General features: G+C 44.9%; 1 protein-coding gene across 4 annotated transcripts in view; it reads left to right on the plus strand.

Moving 5' to 3' along the window:
- Positions 1–20,150, plus strand: part of FLNB (filamin B) — an 86,771-nt gene that overhangs the window by 27,430 nt on the left and 39,191 nt on the right. For all 4 annotated transcript variants that reach the window (XM_039734097.1, XM_039734096.1, XM_039734099.1 and 1 more), the window contains 6 exons: positions 11,796–12,044; positions 13,026–13,123; positions 13,982–14,129; positions 17,193–17,311; positions 18,040–18,117; positions 19,308–19,470. In XM_039734097.1, the coding sequence (XP_039590031.1) occupies positions 11,796–12,044; positions 13,026–13,123; positions 13,982–14,129; positions 17,193–17,311; positions 18,040–18,117; positions 19,308–19,470 (855 nt within the window). The remainder of the gene's footprint in view (positions 1–11,795; positions 12,045–13,025; positions 13,124–13,981; positions 14,130–17,192; positions 17,312–18,039; positions 18,118–19,307; positions 19,471–20,150) is intronic.

Here is a 20,150-nt window from a genome sequence, read left to right on the forward strand (position 1 = left end):
GTGTCACCCCCTCCTGCTCGACACTCACATGGCAATGCTGTGGTGATAGCTGGAGCTTGAAGACAGGATAAGGGCTCATGTGTTTTACATCATCACAGCAGTGCTGAAGGGCAGTGGCCTGGGGAGACAGTTCTGGTCTTGGGGCATGTGGGTTGGGCAACTTCTGGTGCTGTGTGTTTGAGTGAGTACTATGTCTGAATGTCAAAATGAACTGATGAAATTCAGATTTGGGGGGTAATCCCAAAGTGTCTGTTCTAATCTGCACTGAAGGTACAATTGCACATGTCATAGTTTAAGCCCAGCCAGCTGCTCGCTCACTTCCCTGCTGTGGGATGGGGGAGAGAATTGGAAGAGTACAAGTGGGAAAACTCATGTGTTGAGATGAAGACAGTTTAATAAGCAAAGCAAAACAAGGCATTTATTCACCACTTCCTAAGGGCAGGAAGGTGTTCAGCCATCCGTCACATATAATGGTTACTGGGGAAGACAGGTGACATCACTCCAAATGTCCCCCCTGCTTCCTCCTTCTGGTTTTGTGCTGAGCTTGACACCATATAGCATGGGGTATCCTTTGAGTCACTGGGGATCTGCTGTCCCCTCCCAATTTCTTGTGCATCCTCAGCCAACTCACTGGTGGGATGAGAGACAGAAAATGCCTTGATTCTATGTAAGCACTGCTCAGCAGTAACAAAAACATCCTTGTGTTATCAGCATGGTTTTCAGCACAAATCCAAAACCCAGCCCCATTCCAGCTACTCCGAAGAAAATTCATTCTATCCCAGCCAAACTGAGTAGAGAATGTTAAAATTAATTACCTTGCCTGTTGCTTCTCAGGGAAATGGCTGGACAGTGGTAGCTGGAATAACTGTCATTAAGCTGCAGAGGGCTGCAGAACATCTGCAGGATGGTACCTGGGCTTATATGCTTCAAAACAAGCCTGCATAGAGCAGTGCTATTATGTGCTCAGAATCAGAGATGATCAAAACTGAGAAAAACCACAAATCTTTTGTAAGCTAAAGTAACTGCTAGGTTACTTTCTGATGTGTGACTTACCCCAAACCACAAAATGTGCTCCAATCGTCAGTGCTTTGGTGCTGCAGTGCAAAGTGGAGATGGGGTGAGCTGTGCAGGGCTGCATGAATGGGGATTTCCTTTGAACAGCCCTGTGCACAGTGAATCACAGTCAGTGTAGCAATTCTGGTTTCAAATGGAAAAATTGAATCTTGGTGTATGTTATGGCCAAGGATTTCCCCAAACAGTAATCAGTTCTGATAATTTCAAATGTGTTGGTTTTGGCTTCACAAAGTCCATTCCTTGCAGCTTTTGTGCCTGGCGTCTGTTACACAGGAGATGTTAGACAGCCCTATCTGAATAGGCTCATTTATCTCGGCAAGATTTTACATGCTGTTTCATATAACTATCTTGACCTACCCCCAGTGTGAATAAACACGTTTTTAGTAGCACAGAGGTCACTTCAGTGCCTGGAAATCTCTGCATTATTATATTGCTTCTCTGATCTTGCTGAGGCTTTTTTTTTTTTTTTTCTCCCCTGTAGCCCTGTCTTCCAATTCTTTCCTGTCTAGTGCCTGGGGTGCCTGAGGTTGTACCTTCCTGTTGTCCCCTGTGCTGAAGATTGGTAGCATTCATTTAGTAACGTGAGATACAGGACAGCACTAACAGCTTGTCACCTAATGCCTCTGCCAGCCCCTGGGAGGTCTCTGCAAGAATTAGACAGGTTTTTGACCTTGATGAGACCTGAAGTAACCTGTGAGATTTAGGATTACCTTAATCCTGCAGAGATGGTTGCAGCACTCTTAGGCTTCAGAGACAGTTTGTAGCTTTGTTGTGTCACTTGTACTGTTCTGGCACTACAGTTGTTTTTTCAGCTGAGCATTTCTGGTTGAGGCTTGGCTTTCTAGTTGTGTATGCACAAATTGTGTTGTGAGAACATGCTTTTTTTGTTTGCACGTGTGAATGAAACAACCTTGAGTTGATCAGACTCCTAGAGAAGTGTTTCTTGTGAGCTGTAGACAATTATACACTTGACTAAAATTTTAATGTCCTGCTTAAACTGAAACTCCTTTCCTGTGAATTGGCTAGCAGTGTTGCTCATTCAGGTGTAGCTGTCTGCTCTGATGGGAAGGTGAAGCCTTCCTGTGCCATGGCAGTAAATGTACTGACTCCTGGGGAGCACAGACTGGGTGTAGGATCATTCCCTTTTCTCTCCTGTCTCATAACTGGAGGAGGGAGGTGTAGTTTGTGTCATGTCACTTGGTTTCAAAAGTTTCTCAGCCTTAGCCAAGTGTTTCTCAGAAAAGTGTGATGAAGGCAGGAGGATGCCTTCTTCCCCCTCCCTCCATCATTTAGCAGAAATCCCATTCTGGCATGTTCACTCCCCACTGCAGGGACTTTCCTTCTCGAGTTATTACTGGATGATTAATTAGCACTTGGGTGCCTTGTGTTGTGCTGTTCCCATGGCTTCCTGGAGCTTCCCTCCGCCCGCCTCTGAACCTGGGGCTGTGTCCGTGCTATCCTGAAGCCCTTCTCTACAGCCCATCCCGTGCTGCCAGGTGCTGTCCGGGGGCTTTCCCAATCCACCTGTGAGGTTGATGCAGTCAGTCTTGGCATGCTGCCGGCTGTGCTGTCCTGGACCATGGGGTACTGCTGACTCGAGCCCATGGGGAGCAGAATTGTGCCGTGCAGGCTTGGGCTCCTTTCGCATAGTGAAGCATGAAGGCTGGCTGCTCTGCCACCGGGCATCCACTCATTCCTGCCTGGAAATGTGGATCTTTGCCGTCGAAGGGGTTGGATGTCACCTGCCAGTTCGGTGCACTCTGTCCCCAGCACAGGCATGTGGGAGCCGCGGTGTCCCGGCCGCTCCTGGGGCCGGTAGCAGCACGGGAGGGGCGTTGGGATGAGCTCAGCAGCGGGGAATGTGCTTTGCTGGTGCAGGGGCCGTGCTCACAGGGCCCATTGTGGGCTGGTTTTGGCAGTGGTGCTGTGGGCGGTGTCGTGCTGTGGCAGGCCCAGAGCCCGCTGTGCCGCTGCCCCTGTATGGGGCGGGAGCTGCAGGTGGGGCACGAGGGTTCCAGGATTGGGAAAACCCCCTTGTGATGCCTCCTGGTGCCCCGGCCGCCCGTGCTCGGCTGTGCCAGTTCTCGAGGTGAGCCGGGGTTTCGGGGTTAGTGTGGCGCTGGCGCTCTGCCCCCGCCAGCCTGGCGAGGGGCTCGCTGGCTGCGGACAAAGCAGCACTCATGGCACTGTATAAAGTGCCATGCTGCTCCATAAAGGCAGAACATTCAGACGCCTTCCTTTCTTTCCCCTGCCCCAAAAGGATCTCAGATAATGGGCACAGCATTCCTGTATGCTGTTCAGCTCCGTATCTGTGCTGCAGTCCTGCAGCTGTGAGTGGGGACCTGCTTGGCCGGGAGCAGCAGTGTCTGAAATAGCTGCTGTGAATGGCAGCTCTCATTGTTCTGTGTTGCATCCTTGCTCACTGCTAATCCCATCCCAGCAGCGTGCAGAGCCCTCCTGGTGCTCACAGACAGTATTCACAGCAAGGGTTGGATGTGCACTAACACCTGTCTGCAGCTCTTCCTGGATGTGAGAGTAATGTGGTTACCTTCTCATATCCTAACTTGGGATATGGCACTTAAGACATCAGAAACCTAGGTGTGTTCAGACTGAAAGTATTAAGGAATTTGATCATAAGCCACCCACAGTTTGACTATTTTCCCCAGCCACCTTAAAAATTCCTAATTTTGAAATTCTTGACTTCTCCTTCAAGCCCACTTGGGTGATTTCAGTTTCTTTTGGAGAAGCTGGGTTGGTTTCTGTTGCTGTTATACTGCTGGCTTAAACTTGCTTTGTGTTATGCCTTTCTCTTCTGGATGTGAGACATGAGTGGTCTCTGGGTTCCTATTAAGAAGTTGGGCAGAGCTATTTTAATCTGTACTTTGCTCCTGAGAGCTCCATTGGTTTGATTATTTTTATTCTTTACTGTATTAAAAGTCTGTGTGAAATTTTTTTTGGCCAAACTTACACTAAAAGGACTGCATTTGAACTTATTTTTTCGGTTGCCAGCTCCACCTCATGAGAGCCTTTCTAGAGGCCCAACATGCACCAATAGGCAGTACAGGATGATGTGTGCAACAGTGACCTGAAGTTCTGACATAATTGGTTTCAAATCCAGTTGAAGTAAACACTATTTTAATAGTTTAAAACTCTCTGAAGTGTAATGTTTAATATCTCAAAAATCCCAAGATTTGTCTCACAAAGGAATCTTACTACTTTATTTTTTTTTTAATAACCAGTCACTCTGGTAAGCCTAGAAGAAAATGGTTTTTGCCCCTTGCAAAAAAATAAAACCCTACCTTCTTTTCCCTCCTCCTATTCATGTCTAGATCACCACCCAGTTACTGTTCTTACAACCCTTCAGTGAAAAGTCATTCCTCCTCTGGAAAACCTACCTTGTAAAAAGCTTAGTGGATCTCTGAGTGTACATGGTGTATCACTTGGACTTCCTGAAAATACACTTCCTCAGGTGGTGAAATCCCTGAGGCTCATTAGCGAAGCTGAGGAGTGGCTGTGCCTTGGCAGGATCTGGATGCTCAGCTGAGAGCCAGCCAGCTGAAAGCCCAGGGAGACTCAGGTGAGCTGGTTGCTGAGGATCAGCTGTCCTGGGGGTCACAGCACCGCCTGCAAGTGCTGCTGAGAAGCTGAGATGCAGTGGGAATGGAGCACGTGGCGGTGGGGGGCTGGCAGGTCCCAGCTGGGTATCCACAGAACCGCCGAGCGCAGTGCGACAGGCACAGCCTGTGCCTCCGTGGGGGGAGAGGCTGCACATGGCAGGGCACAAGCCGTGTGCTGGCCCTGAGGAGCTGGGATGTGGACCTGGGCTGAAGGGACACTGGAGGAAATGGTTGCAGTATGTTCTCAAAGCACAGAGGAACCCCTGTAATTGATTTAAAGACATATTATCCCTACAGAGGATGTCGCTAATGTCTTTAGCAGACACAGTAAGCCTGTGAACACATACTGTATGCTTCAGCAAAGAATTTCCTTGGGCAGCTTGCTCAGCTCCATCTCATCTGCATACTTCTGTTTGGCATGTGGCTCCGCTCAGTGTGGTGTTTTCTTTGTTCCAGAAGATTAAGCCCTAACCATCGCTTAATTTTTCTGTCCCAGAGCTGCTATAGCTATTTAACAATAGGTGAGACTAACTAGAGATGGGGAAATGCTCAGACACTTAAAGACACTAAGATCTAAAATTCCTACAGTCTCTTCATTAGTGATCCATAATTTATATTAACTTCTTGTGTGCTGTACAAAACTCCTTCCATGCCTGGAAATAAAGAGTAAGGGCTGTTGGTGAGACTCCTCCTTTGTTTTGTATTGAGAACCATGTATTTGATTTCTCCCTATATATAATGGATAGAACAAAAGTTTAAATATGGAAGACATAAAAAATGAAGAGGAAGACCACTTTTTAGAGAAGGTGGATGCAAAGATCGTTGCTGGTTGTGGTTTAACTTCTCAGTGTGAAAATCAACAGCAAGGCTTCTGAGATGGCTCTGTGAGATAGGGAACTGTGTTGACTGCAGCCTCAGCCATGAAACTACTAAAAAAACCCAAAAAACATTCACTACTCAAAAGTTGCTTTTTCAGCCCTTCATTTGTTTGGCGTTACTTCCACAGTCTGTATGACTAGCTTGATTTAGTAAGGAAACTGTCTGCTTTGGTAGCTTGTTTCCACTAATTGTCCAGCAGAGAATGACTTGCAGCTCTGCTGCAGGGCAGAGTTCAAGGAACATTGCCACAGTTTGGGTAGTACTTCTGCTTAATCTGAATGCAGAGCAGACTTGCACATGAGCAGAAGATACTAGTCACAAACTTGTTTATAATGCCTTTTTTTTTTTCCTCCCCTAAATTGTAGAATTACAGACCTAATAAAGGTCATATTGTTCAAGCCATGTGTTCCAATAGAATTTAGGGAGTTCTTTTGGAGTAGATAAATGTGCAGGCTTCCACCCAGTGCCAGGTTTCAGTTCTGGCACTGGCTCCTGGGGCAGCTATAAGCAGAAATTCAGAGGACCAAGCACTGGCAGTTTTCTACTTGGTAGGTTGAGTTGGGAAGTTTTTTGTGGCCCAAGCCATAAAAATGACACACATTTGTCTCAAAATGGTCACATTGCCGACTCAGACTAGGCACACTGCTAGCTGAAGCCCTGGCACTTGGACATCTTTCTTTTTGCTTTGAGGAGTGTGATTTTAGCAGTCCAAGTGTAACATATCGTATTAGTATTTTAGTATAGAGCAGTTATAAATCAGTTTCAGCAGTTGAAAATTGGTTCCTTTTCAAGACTGAGACTGGTGGTATGTACTGCTGGCCTATGGAATTGCCATAATCCATTTTTTGGGCTGGTTGCCACTTAGTTAATAGGATAATAAAAGTGGAAGAATTACAATCTAGACTCAGAGGTGTGATGGAAGCAAATGAGCTCTGGTTCAGCCTGTTTTCCTGTTCACCCTACTAGGCAGCCACTTAATAGCTGACTAGGAAGCAGGATACTTCTACATAAAACTTAATGTTGTAGGCTATATATAGGTGCTTTTTTTTTTTTTTAAGAAAGAGTGTGCTTGCTTATTCAATACTGTTGTTGATTCTGCAGAAGAGCTTAAGTCTGGCTGGCAGGTTTTCTCCAGCAGTCAGCATGTATGGCATGTTGAGATGCACCCTGACAGCAGGACCTCGGCAGTGGCTGACAGCAGCCCCTCCCTGCAGACAGCTCCTGCCTGCCTGCAGCTGAGTGGGGGCTGCATCTTGCTGATGGCTGCTGGTATTTTGTTGATATTGGATTGTCATCAGGTACTTCTAGAGGAGGAAAGCAAGTTGGAGATGGAGAGTTGAAGTTAAAATGCATGTTGAACACTGTAGGTGAGAAGGGAAGGTTTGTGTTAAATCTGAACTCAAACGTTCCTGTGGTTTTTGCTTCTTGCTAGTTTAGGACAGCATGTATAGCCATAAGAACTTGCAGACTGTCTGAAAGTGGTCACATTACAGCGTTCAAAGTTTTGGAGTCCACAGCAAGAGTGGCAGGAGAGCTTGCATATCACACTCACAAATTCTTAGTTCTAATAATAATAAAAAAATCCCAAACCCACCAAAACCCTCTTTCCAAACCCTTCATCCATTGGCTCTTCTAGATGGCATCTCTAAAGTTACCTGTTTCCAGTTGAGCTAAAGTCCTCCCAAATACTAGTGTTGAAGCAAGAGGGAGGGCCTGTGGCATGGATTCCTGCTGCATGCCTGGGCTTCCCATAAAAATGTGCCCTTTGAAAGCAGAAGTCCAGTGACTGTCAGCAAGTATGAGTCAGCTGTGCAGGGACTTTGATCTCCAAAGCACACATCTTCTACTGGAAACCAGGGAGCATTGCTCTCTGACACACCTGTAAGGGCATCTTGCAGATGTTAACACAAGCACTGTGACATGAATGAAGCAAGTTATGCAGATGACTATGCTTTCTCCAAGAAAGGTTACATTAAAGCTGTCTGCAGTGATGCTGTATAGAGTTGGTTCAGCCCTGCTAAATGATCTTGGCAGATGAGATCCAGCAGCTCGCTCCCTCCAAGCCACAGGAAGGCAGGGACCTGTGGCTGTCTCCTGCGTGGAGAGGGCTCCTTTAATCTGCGGAAACGTGGCTGGTGCTATGGAGTAAACAGCTCTCACAGCTGAAGGCAGGCAATTTGTTTCTGTCCACCTAACTCATTGAAGCTGAAAGCCAAATGCAGCTGGGGCTGGTGGAGATGAATTGTCAAGGGGCCAGGCTTTTTGGTTCAGAAGCACTGACACAAATGTGCATCTCTATATTGTAATTACTACGAGCTCCAGTGGAGCAATTGAGAAACATGACTTTAAAGGTTCTGTAAAACATTGACTGTGTGAGTAATAAGTATGCCTAAAAGTAATTTTTGTTGTAGGAAAGCAGTGGTGGAAGTCTGCTCTTTATGTAATCTGTTTTCCAGCCTGAGATGGCCAGAAAGTGTCTTGAAGCAGACTAGGGAATAGAGGGAATTCAGTGGCAAGCCAGCTGAGCTGGGGTATAAGCAGGGCCTGCAGTAATGATTGTTGGTGCTTAAGTGTAATTGGAATATATTATTTTTTCCACTATCCCTACAGCTTGGCAGTACTACACTTAACAGTGTGCACTCAGAGCTGGTGGGGGATGCTTGTAAATTTGGTTGTACTAAGTGTTCACAGGGCCAGCTCTGTGCTCCCTGTACAGGACCTGAATGGATGCATATCCCTGGTTGCCACTTTGATCTTAAGGCCTAAGATGCACTGAATGTCTTTAATCAATTAATGAGTAATGCAGCACTAAAGCAGAGGCTTTTCTGGTGAGGCTGAGTGCTCAGGTGGAGCTGAGCTTTACAGCAGTGCATGGAAGCCAAGCCTGTTATGAGCTGGACTTTAGTCTTGGATGTGGAGGGTTCTTTTATATAGTGATAGAGATTGTGAGCCAGTGCTGGCAGCGGGGTGCCTGTGAGAAGGGCACGTGGGCAGCTCTGCTGGGTGCTGATAAGGTCTCCTGTGCTGCCCAGGAGTTCTTCTCCCTGCCTACTTCCCACCCCAAATGAAAGCAGACAAGCCCTCCTTCTTAGCTTGGAAAAAATGACATCATGCCTGTCAGGAAGCAGGGAGGCTGTGAGGGCTTGCTAACTTGCTGACAAAGTGCAGTCGTGGCAATGGCACCAGCCCCAGAGAGGAAGAGCTGTCCTGTTCCTGTGGTGACCTTTTCCTGTCATCAGGGCAGCAGCCCTGTGCCCAGCCTTTCTGGCTGGCAAGAAGGGATATTCTTGCTCTTGCTGTGAAGCCTGTACAGGCTGTTTTTCCCCAGGTCAAGAACCACAGCCCAGCTGTGCCTTCGGAGAGGGCAGTGGGGTGCTGGGGGAAGCTCTGAAGATGTAGCTGGTTGCTGCAGTAACCACAGTGCAACCACATATAGACATTATTTATGTGCTATAAATCTAAAATGAGCCATTCTTTATCTCAAGTAATGTGTGTGTAGCATTGTACTCCAGGTGGTTCTGTCCTGCTGGCATTCCTCCCTGGAAATGCTGGATAGTTTTCTGAAATGAGCTTGCTTGTAGCACACTAAATCATTGCTATGTCCCTCTAGTAAAAATGCCAGTGTCGATATAAATCTGAAACTGAAGCTAGGAGGCATTTCTGCAGCAGAGATGGGCTGGCCATTGGTGTGGCCCAGCACCACAGTGTGACCTGGTAGTTGTGCCATGGAGTGGGATGAAGGAGCTGCTGGCACAGGGGGAGGGAAGGCACTGACCTGTTTGTAGCTCAGCTGGAAAGGGAACAGAAACGGGTAACAGTAGGGCTTGTTTAGTTGTTGCTAGGAGACCCACTGTTTATGTGATGTAGACTTTTACCTTGGAACCTTGTAATTAAAACCCAGTAGGGCTTAATCACCCCATAGCTATCTATTGTGTATCTTGGACTGGATGTGTAATCAGCAGTGAGCAGTCAAGTGGCAGACGCATATTGTAATCCTGTAAGATTAGTCAAAACTGATGTTAAAAAATCCCATACAAATAAATCTGAGTAGAAACCAGACACTAACTAGCCAGAAAGTCCAAATGCCTTTCAAGGTCTTAAGTTACAGCATTATCTGTTTAGGACATACTGCTCTATTGTGAAACCATGTAAATATTAACTGCTTTGCTTGAGCATTGGGTTAAAGGGTGATTACTATTCTTGGTCACTATTCTGTATAAACACTTGTTTTGAAAGTTAGTAGATCTTTTTGCATTGATAAGATGGTGCTGGATTGCTGCTGTGGTCTCTACAGCTGAAGAGGAGCAGGTAAGCCATGTCCAGTGGGTGTTGGGCACAAGGAGGGTCACCTTGGAGGACTTTGCCTGTTAACACCCTGGATGTGAACTGGAGAATGCAATCCAGTTACAGAACACTTTTACTTTGTTAGCTAGGGCTCTGTAAGATTTCTGTACAATAATTCTGGTGGCATGAAAGGGAGTTTACACAGCTGTAATTTTCTTTACTCCAGCATATGCTGCAGGAGTTGGAAAATAGACAGAAGTTTCCAGGTCACTTGTAACTTCTGTTGACTGAAAAGGGATTTCAGCAACAGTTTGCACTGGAAATGGAGGAAAGAACCAAAAAATGCTGTGCTGTAACATTCTGCTGGGAATTAGAGGAATTGTCAGGCTGAGAGCATCCTGAAACATTGCAGAAGAGCTCTGATTTGTGTGAGCTTGAAAACACCGGAGCTGTTAGCAGTGTAATACAGCCTGAGTAACAACTACAAGCTCAGAGGGAGAGAGGTGTGAGAAACAAAGCCCACGCCTCAAAATTTCAAGAGTTTAATAAGGGACAAATCAATAAAGGAAAAGTAACAGTGCTGATTGTAACAGAGGGCATCCAGTCTGTGCCTCATTAAAGCTGAAGTAACTTGCACCTGAATTCACAGAACTGTAGTGGTCACTTCACAAAGCCAAACTGATGCAGAAAGGCATCCTGCCCCTGCAGACTTTGCTTATGAAATCTGATCTTGATACCCAGCAGCCTTAAACTTACCTCCATAGTGTGTCTTAAAGCAGAACAGCCACATGGCCACTCTGGTGATACATTTTTTCTTAAGCTGGAACATGATATGGAAAAGCCAAAGCTGGCTCTTCTTTTCTGTAGCTCTGAATTTGTAGTGTGAAGGGATGAAGTGTCTTGTGTGATGGTGCAAAGGATTGTCCAGGGACTTCCACTGCCCACTTTGCTGATCATACACCAGTCTTGTTATATCTAATACAGACCAATTCCAAACTGTTTTTGCTTGTCTTCACTACATAGCAGCACTTTATTTTATTCCCTACCATTTTTAAGACAAATTATTGATCTGTGTGGGAGATATGTTTCTGTATATAAATGCTGTTTCCTAAATGATGCTTTTATCTATGCCCTGGAGTGTATCATGCCTATTGGGATGCTGGTTTTGTGACCTCCATCACATGCTGTTCGGCCTTTTTCATAAGATACAAATGCCATTACAAAATATGAGGTGGTACTTATCCAAATCAAAATACTAGAGATCTTAAACTGTCACTTCTCCTAAGCTAAGATCATAAAGCTGAAGGGCAAGTGACAACTGGAGAGCACTGAGTCCTTTGACTCCTCTCTTTTTGTCCTGTCTAATGCATCCTGTGAGGAATGGCAATACAGACCAATTCCAAACTCTGTGTTTGCTTGTCTTCACTACATAGCAGCACTTTATTTTATTCCCTACCATTTTTAAGACAAATTATTGATCTGTGTGGGAGATATGTTTCTGTATATAAATGCTGTTTCCTAAATGATGCTTTTATCTATGCCCTGGAGTGTATCATGCCTATTGGGATGCTGGTTTTGTGACCTCCATCACATGCTGTTTGGCCTTTTTCATAAGATACAAATGCCATTACAAAATATGAGGTGGTACTTATCCAAATCAAAATACTAGAGATCTTAAACTGCCACTTCTCCTAAGCTAAGATCATAAAGCTGAAGGGCAAGTGACAACTGGAGAGCACTGAGTCCTTTGACTCCTCTCTTTTTGTTCTGTCTAATGCATCCTGTGAGGAATGGTGTCTCTACCTGAGCAAATGCCTGCATGTGGCCTGGGTCAGTTTTCCTGTCCTTGATTACCTGCATGAGTGCAGGCACACTGTTCTGAAAACACACCTCTTTTCTTTAGAATGGCAGGGAATCAGTTGTATGCATTTTGTCTTCCAGATAGTAAAGCCATAGTTGATGGAAACCTGAAGCTGATCCTTGGCCTGATATGGACCCTTATCCTTCACTACTCCATTTCTATGCCAGTGTGGGAGGATGAAGGTGATGATGATGCAAAGAAGCAGACCCCTAAGCAGAGGCTGCTGGGCTGGATCCAGAACAAAATTCCTTACTTGCCAATCACAAACTTCAATCAGAACTGGCAGGATGGCAAAGCACTGGGTGCTCTTGTTGACAGCTGTGCTCCAGGTAAGTCCTCCAGTGGTTTCCTTTCTTGTTGTCCTTGTGGCTGCTCTTCCTATGGGAGATTTTCACTGCTGAGCTTGAGACTGGAATGAGGCTTTCAAGAAAACCAAAAGAGTCCAAAGAGACCAGCTGCAGGAAGCAGCAAGTTGTAAACTTCTTGGCCAAGAGAAATTCTGGCCTGCAGCAGAATGTGTGATTGCATTATGGGAGGCGCCACCTCTAAGCTTTGTATTGGTTGCAAGGGACAAAGGCACAAATGCTGGCTCCTAGATGGAAGAAAGGATTGTTCCCACGGCAAGTGCCAACAACCTTTCAGCTTCAGGGTGCAGTGGGAGACTTCATGTGTTCTCCTGAAGCAGGTTTGCAGAGGGAGCACAAAGCAGCCAGAAGCTGCACACTAACTGAAACTTCAGTGTTTAGCAAGCTGAGACTGAGCTGCTTAAGGCAAATAATTTGGTGTAGTGTGAAAAAGGCAAAATTTCCTCACTTTTTTTATAAAACAGGCTTGCTAGTGGGATTGCAGGTGCTCATCTAATGCAATCTGCTGTGGCAAGTGGTTGAAATCTTCTTTACCAAATATGCTGCAAGAGAACCAGTGGAACACAAAGGATGGTAGATATATTTGTGCTAAATTTAGATTGGTATCTTGCACAAGTTACCCAGAGAGATGGTAGATGTCCCATCCTGGGAAACATTCAAGGTCAGGTTGCTCAGAGCTCTTTTGAAGATGTCACTGCTCATTGCAGAGGGAGTCAGTCTAGATGACTTTTAAAGATTCCTTCCAGCCTAAACCATTCTATGACTCTACACTGATTGTTGCCCTAGAGTTGTTTCAGTAAGCAGATGTGCTTGTCTTGTTTTGGCTACTTCTGCAAAGCTCTGAATGTCTTTCTGCAGAGCAGTGTAAGGGGTTTATATTTGGTTTCTTCAGCTAGGGAAGCACCTTGGCAGATCTGGTACACAACAACTGAAATGTGCTTGCAGGTTTGTGCCCTGACTGGGAGACCTGGGACCCAAAGAAGCCTGTGGACAACGCTCGGGAAGCCATGCAGCAGGCAGATGACTGGCTGGGTGTGCCACAGGTAAGGCCACCAACCTTGGGCTGCCCTGGGGAGCACAGTGGCCAGCTTTGGTCTTGTGACTAGCTGGAGTTTAAATTGATGAAAGTAGGTGAAGCTGCTTCAATGCTTTGCAAAGTTACTCTTAAGTTCGTGTGGAGTTGCCTGAGAAAGGGTGCACTGTGATGAAACACACTGTTACATTTCAGAGCTCTGGTTGTATTTGTGTAGGTGTCTCTGCTGAAGACAGCTGCTGTTGCAGCATGTAAGGTAGGAGGAGAGGGCCTATATGGTGGTGCCTGACATCTTAGTCCATGGAGTGAATTTGTTTTCCTGCATTGAATTCCACAGAAGAATTACTGGCTTAGGAAATCACCTGAGATGATAATGTTCAAATAGAGAGCAATGTATTTACAAACTGAATTATTTTCGTGCTGATAAAGTTGGACAGAATTCCAGAAATCTCTGAAGCAGCTTGTATTGTGGAAGTTTTACTTAGCAAGCCTTGCAGTTCACAGCTGTTGCATACAGGATTATGAATTACTGACTTTTTCAGTGTCAATTATCCCCATCTCACTTTTCAAGGGGAACATAACTGCTATTCTCTTGCCTTGGTACCATTAAGCTTGTTGCAGTCTCCTGAGAACCCCTAGTAATCAAGGCACAAAAAGCCCCCAAACCACACTGGGACAATAATGAGCTTCTTGATTTTCTTGCCTGAGATAATAAATGATGTTGTGTGTATCAAAGGGAAAATAAGTGTAAGAAATCCCATTAGCATGTGGGAGTTTTGAAATCTAAGTCTGTGTCATAGTTCTGTTTCTGTGTTGACCTGCGGTAACCAGGCACTGGTAAAATATGCTTAATTTCTCTGTCTTTCAGGTTATTACCCCTGAAGAAATTATCCACCCTGATGTGGATGAGCACTCTGTGATGACTTACCTGTCCCAGTTCCCCAAAGCCAAGCTGAAACCAGGAGCTCCTTTGAAACCCAAACTGAATCCAAAGAAAGCGAGGGCTTATGGCAGAGGTAAGGCTTGGTGAGCTGAAGCTGCACAGAGCAGTAACTCTTCAGAAAACTGGGTGGGGTTTTCTGCTTATGTTGAACTTCAGACCTACTGTAACTAACTCACTTCAAAGTTTCACTTGTATACTCTTGGTGTGGTGCCTGGTTTCAGAAAATACATGGATATAGTCCAGAAGGCACTCCTAGTTCTAACATGTAAATTTCCCAGTCTAAACCTGTTCTGCAAGCTGCCAGCCTCCCATCCACAGCTGGAAGAAGTAGCATGATATGGGGCTAAAACAACCTTGGCATGGAATTCAGGCCAGCAGTATTGCTGCTGATGGGTGATGATCTAGCACTGAATGCTTCTTGTGATAAAGCACTCCTTAAAAACTCATCACCTCGCTGTCTCTCTGGCAGGCTCTCTGTAGAGACATTTTCCATTTCCCAGGCTTGATGCGTGTTAGAGTGGGGTAATTCTAAATTACCTACTTGAATTGATTGAGAGTGTTGAATACTTTGTGCATGTACAAATATGGGTTGGTAGCCCTTGAGACATGAAATAGTGCTGAGCCTTAGTTAGAAAGGCTGTGTTTACTCATTGGAAGGACTGTAGGCTGAATTTGCTGATTGTCCATAGATGCTTATGCAACTGTAGATCTGTGTAGGCATTCTTATTTTTTAACTGACCTTTTGAATTGATAATTTCATATAACTATTGCTGAGGTTCTATTTTAGATTGGTGCACAGTCATAACTGAATAAGTAACAGATTTTTACCTTTAATATGGTTGGTGTGTTGGAAGACATCTCTTCAGTATTACACTTGGCTCTCCATTCCACCTCTTTTGGTTTGTTTTTTTTTCACATCTCTGGGCTGCTGTTGGTCCATCAAGATTTTTAGAATGAGTGTGTTTCAGAATTGGGTGTAAAAGATTGAAATGGAAAGAAACAAAACTTTCCTTATTTTTTTTCTGGTTTTCTTATTTACCTTATTTACCTGGGGTTTTTTAAACTTGATTTTTCCATTGAAACATAACAAGTGGAATGAAGGGACATGGACTTCAGTTATGCACTTAAGAGCAGTTGCTACAGTCAGAGTGGGTTTAGCACCTATGCAACTTGGGGTTTATGTCCTTTGTTGGTGCCTTCCGTGGCAAACCACAATAGACAGACACATTTTTCAGGCCCCAAATGTGTAAATGACTGATCAGCCTGCCTCAATCTGTCTTAGTCATGTTTTTATTCATTCAAAAACTGGAATTACTTTGTCTGCTTTCATGTGTCTCTGGAGCCTTTGTAATGAAAATTACTTTAGAGTGAGTGGCTCTTCTTGAAAGATTGATGTTTTCATTAAGTTAATTGCCAAAACAGAGTCACTAAATATACTAATTGATAATTCTGACTGCAAAGATATGTCAGAACTGGAAGTTGACTCTAGCAGCAAGGAGCTCAGTCCTTGACTGAGTAGGGTCTTTTGGACAGGTGAGAAACAGGTTTTATGCTTCCAGAAGAAGATGACTGTCCAGTGCAAAGTGGGTCAGTCTTAGCTCTTTTTATTATCCTTTTTCATGTAAGCTCTTCATCACCTCCCAACAAGAGTCTTAGCTGTAGCACACCACCCTAAACACCACGAGGGTTTGTGCCAAGGATAGCCATGTGTAGAGCTGGTGTGAAATGAGCCTGCAGAGGGGATGTACAGAGTTGTGTAGGTCATCAGTGGTGGACTAGGAATTCTCATTTAACTATCCAAAGCAGGCCACTGATAAGATAGTAAAATCTAGAAGATGAAGTCTAGGCTGAGAAAGTGCTGTAGCTAATGGTGTCCTGGCTGAAATTGTCTTCAGAGGAGGATAATCAATCCTTCTTGTGCTTGCAGAAGGTGTGATACATAACTTGAATTCCCTAATGCTTGTGGGATGGACTGGAGAGACACAGAGCAAATTCACAACAGTTTCAGATAGATGATAATCTAGGGCTTAGTTTAAAAGAATGAGTATGTCAATTGTTAACACCTTATCAGAATGCTCAGATTTCCTAGCAAAAACATGGTCTTCCTTGCATTACTCTCAAGTTACTGTTTTCTGAAGATAAACAAGTTCAGGAATTCTGTTGTTCACAACCACTTCCTTTATAATCTATCAGACATTGCACTTTCCACTAATTGTGCTGTGGAGCTGTAGTGCCCACAATTCTCTGAATCAGCCAAGGAGGAAGGGTATGGATGTGTTTGGGCTAGTCTGGAATCAGCAATTTTGGGAAGTTCTTCCACCCACTCAGTCTGACACCACCATGACAGATGTCATGACCTGGGACTGTGTACAGGGAGATGATGAAACCCTGCTGGTAAATGCATGCTGTAGCAGGCCTGTGCTGGAGAATAAGGAAACTGATTAAAAGTTAAGTAGAAACCACACCGAGTAGCAAGACTTTTACTGTTTTTTAAGAGGTTCCTGCATGCCATTTGTACAGTGGACACTCTGGCCAGGTAGTCTGGATAGTAAATCTGAGCAGTATCTGCACTGCTGGATCTGGATTTTGGAGTGAGATGGGGCAGTACAGGTAAAAATGGTCTTGCTTAAAGCAAGTCTTTTACTCTTGGCTCTAGAATAATGCCTTCACCTAAAGGCTTCCCAAAATTTCACTCCTGCTTTTCTAGTCACCCATCCTGTGGTGCAACAGCTGTGTGAAGAGAGCAGCTCCTAAAGAGCAGCTAATACACATTTCCCACTTGCTGTCAGCATCAGCCCTGCACTTACCAGTGGAGTGACCTCAGTACCTGTCAGGCTAACCTGGTTTTCACCTGAATCCAGATAGCAGCTGGGTTCCTGACTTGGTCAGAGATTCTAAGATGAGTTGAGTGCTGATGATTCAACCAATTTTTAAAAATACTTGTCTTGTAAGAGAAGGCCTTTTTGTGAGCATCATGCTCTGGGCAGAGGGTAAAGACATGATGTGCAGAAGTCTGGGGAAACTGATTCTGATGGCTTGCAAGGGAGAATGGGTTGGACAGCCTTTGGGTAGCCTCCAAACTGTGTTCCAGGTTTTGTGGCAGCAGCTAATGTGCTGCTCTGTATCTGTCTCACAGGGATTGAGCCTCATGGGAACATGGTGAAGCAGCCTGCCATCTTCACAGTGGACACCATCAGTGCTGGGCAAGGTGACCTGATGGTCTTCATAGAAGATCCAGAAGGAAACAGAGAGGAGGTGTGTACGTTAAATGTCTTGTATGGGAAAGTCAAATTGGTCTGAACGCTGTAGTTTTTGCGGTAACCTTCATCTTTCACAAGTGAGTTCTTAACAAATAATCTAAAAAGAAATTGCAAAATACCGTTTGTCTAAAGTGCAAGAAGCCTCAAGCTTTTCTTCATAATTGCCTTGAAAAGCAGTCACTACCTGCAACTAAGCAACACAGCTCGTGTCCAGTAGTTGCAGAGCTTTAGCTTGACTGGCCAAGTACACTCTGACCTGCTTTTAGATAACATACATCAGTAAATCACTGTCTGCATTTACTCATTCTGAAAGAATGGCTAAAGCAACTATTTAGATGCCATGAATCATTTTGAGTTAAAATGCTGGTTTTAATGTTTATAGAAACTTCCCATCCAAGTGTTCCACTTGATCATGTTACAGCATTCCAGAAAAATACAGCTGTACATTGGACTTACTGTCTCCTCATTTTTGGCCTGCCTCAATAGAGCAATTAACAGCAAAGGAAAGGGCTGGGTTGGGGAGATGGTAGCTTGCCTTCTCTCTTGTAAAGACAAAACCAATGGGATTTTTTCTGTGTGAGAAGAGGGGGATAGCAAGGATCCCTGCTCTCACAGCAACAAGTGTCTAACAGTGCTGACTCTGGAAACAGATTGCAGTTTCAGTAAAGAGTTCAGCTGGCGTGCATAGGCACAGCTTGAAGATGGATGTGTTTTCTCTCCTAGGCGAAGATAACGCCGTCCAGTGACAAAAACAAGACCTACTCAGTACAGTATGTTCCAAGGGTTACTGGACCTCACAAGGTGGGTTTTGTGTCAATAACCAGTATTCTCTTGCTAGACACACTGCTCTCCTGGTTGTTAACATGAGCCCCTGAGGGCTCCCTGTTCACTGATGGGTAAGAGCCACCTCAGGCACGCTGAAGAAAAGTTAAATTGATTTGGTCTTAGTTTTCCATCTGGCTTTTGGGCTGCTCCCTTTGCAAGGGGGAAAGAAGTGTGTGTTGGGAGAAACCCAAACAAATGCACTATCAAGTGCTATAGCTGGGCCACTTTGTGCAACTCACAAAGCCAGCTTTATGGGTTGTCACAAGAGATGCAGGTGAAAACAGCAGGTTGTTTCTGTGAGGTATGCTGATGGTACTGTACACTTTAAGGATTTTGCAGACAAGGATTCCCTCCCTTTGTCCCTGGATGCCCATAGTCGCAGGTTTATGATGGGGGATCCTGTTGCTTTGACACTTCCTAGGGTGGCTGGTCCCCACAGCCAGCCTGAAAAGATAAAATGCAAGTTCTGCTGCCACTTTATTGCTGCATGGAGATCCACCTTACAATGGCACATCCTGATTCAAGCTTCCCTGCTGGTGTGCCTGACTCTGTAATCAGTAGACCTTAAGGCCAGCAGTTAGCCTGGATGTGATGAGGGTTGTGGGATGGATGGTCCCTCACCTCTGTGGAAAAGAGTCTTTGTGTTAGGAGTGCAGGTGCTTGACCCTGTGCTTGGCTTTATGGTGGTGATCTGAGCTCTGCCTGATAGGTCCAAGCTGATGCTGTCTGTCCCTAGGTTTCAGTCCATGCTGTAAGGATTTTGTGGAGAAGGATTCCCTCCCTTTGTCCCTGGATGCCCATAGTCAGATTTATGATGGGGGATCCTGTTGCTTTGACACTTCCTAGGGTGGCTGGTCCCCACAGCCAGCCTGAAAAGATAAAATGCAAGTTCTGCTGCCACTTTATTGCTGGATGGAGATCCACCTTACAATGGCACATCCTGATTCAAGCTTCCCTGCTGGTGTGCCTGACTCTGTAATCAGTAGAACTTTAACCTTAAGGCCAGCAGTTAGCCTGGATGTGATGAGGGTTGTGGGATGGATGGTCCCTCACCTCTGTGGAAAAAGAGTCTTTGTGTTAGGAGTGCAGGTGCTTGACCCTGTGCTTGGCTTTATGGTGGTGATCTGAGCTCCTGATAGGTCCAAGCTGATGCTGTCTGTCCCTAGGTTTCAGTCCTGTTTGCTGGGCAGCACATCTCGAAGAGCCCATTTGAAGTGAATGTTGACAAAGCCCAGGGAGATGCAAGCAAAGTGACAGCAAAGGGACCAGGACTGGAGGCAGCAGGGAACATTGCCAATAAATCTACCTACTTTGACCTCTACACAGCAGGTAAGCAGGATGAATGATGATGGAAATCCTGAAGTGTCCTCAAATGTGAGAACCTAAGGCCTTGGAAAAATTAAAAAAACTGTAAGGTGGATGAGGATTTGTAGCCCCATCAAACTCATTAGTGAAATAACAGCCAGGCTGCTCAGAAGGCTTCAGCTGCATATGAAATATTTGAAATGCAGAGCTGAGCTGGGACAAGAGGGTGCTAAGCCTGACCCAGAAATTTGCCATGAATTTGCTGGATGGCAGCAGTCAAGTTCCTGCCGGGTTTCTTTCCCCAACTCATTTTAAACAGGAATGTGACATGTTGAACATAAATGTGAAGGATAAACTGTGAGCCAACTGTAAACGTGTAGTGTGTTCTATATTTAGCTCTACAGAAAGAACCTGCTGCAGTGCTACTTTGAGTTCATACTTCAATGATGAACTGGTTTCAACCTCTATTGTAATTATTAGAGGGTTACTATCTTCATTAGGGCATCTCCATCACATTATTTGTTACCTGCTATTAGGCCAATGCTGTAGCCTAGAGGAATGAGTCAATAAGATGCTGCAAATGTTAATTCATTTAGAACAATGTGAAACTACTTAGGGCAGTTACTTGTAGCATTTAAACACCAAAATATGCTGTGTAGCATATTTGAAATTGACTTCTGCCTGAGGGAGCTTAGGAATAAAAT

Source organism: Passer montanus, unplaced genomic scaffold (genome assembly GCF_014805655.1).
Source record: "Passer montanus isolate IOZ18808 unplaced genomic scaffold, ASM1480565v1 scaffold9, whole genome shotgun sequence".
Lineage (NCBI taxonomy): Eukaryota > Metazoa > Chordata > Aves > Passeriformes > Passeridae > Passer > Passer montanus.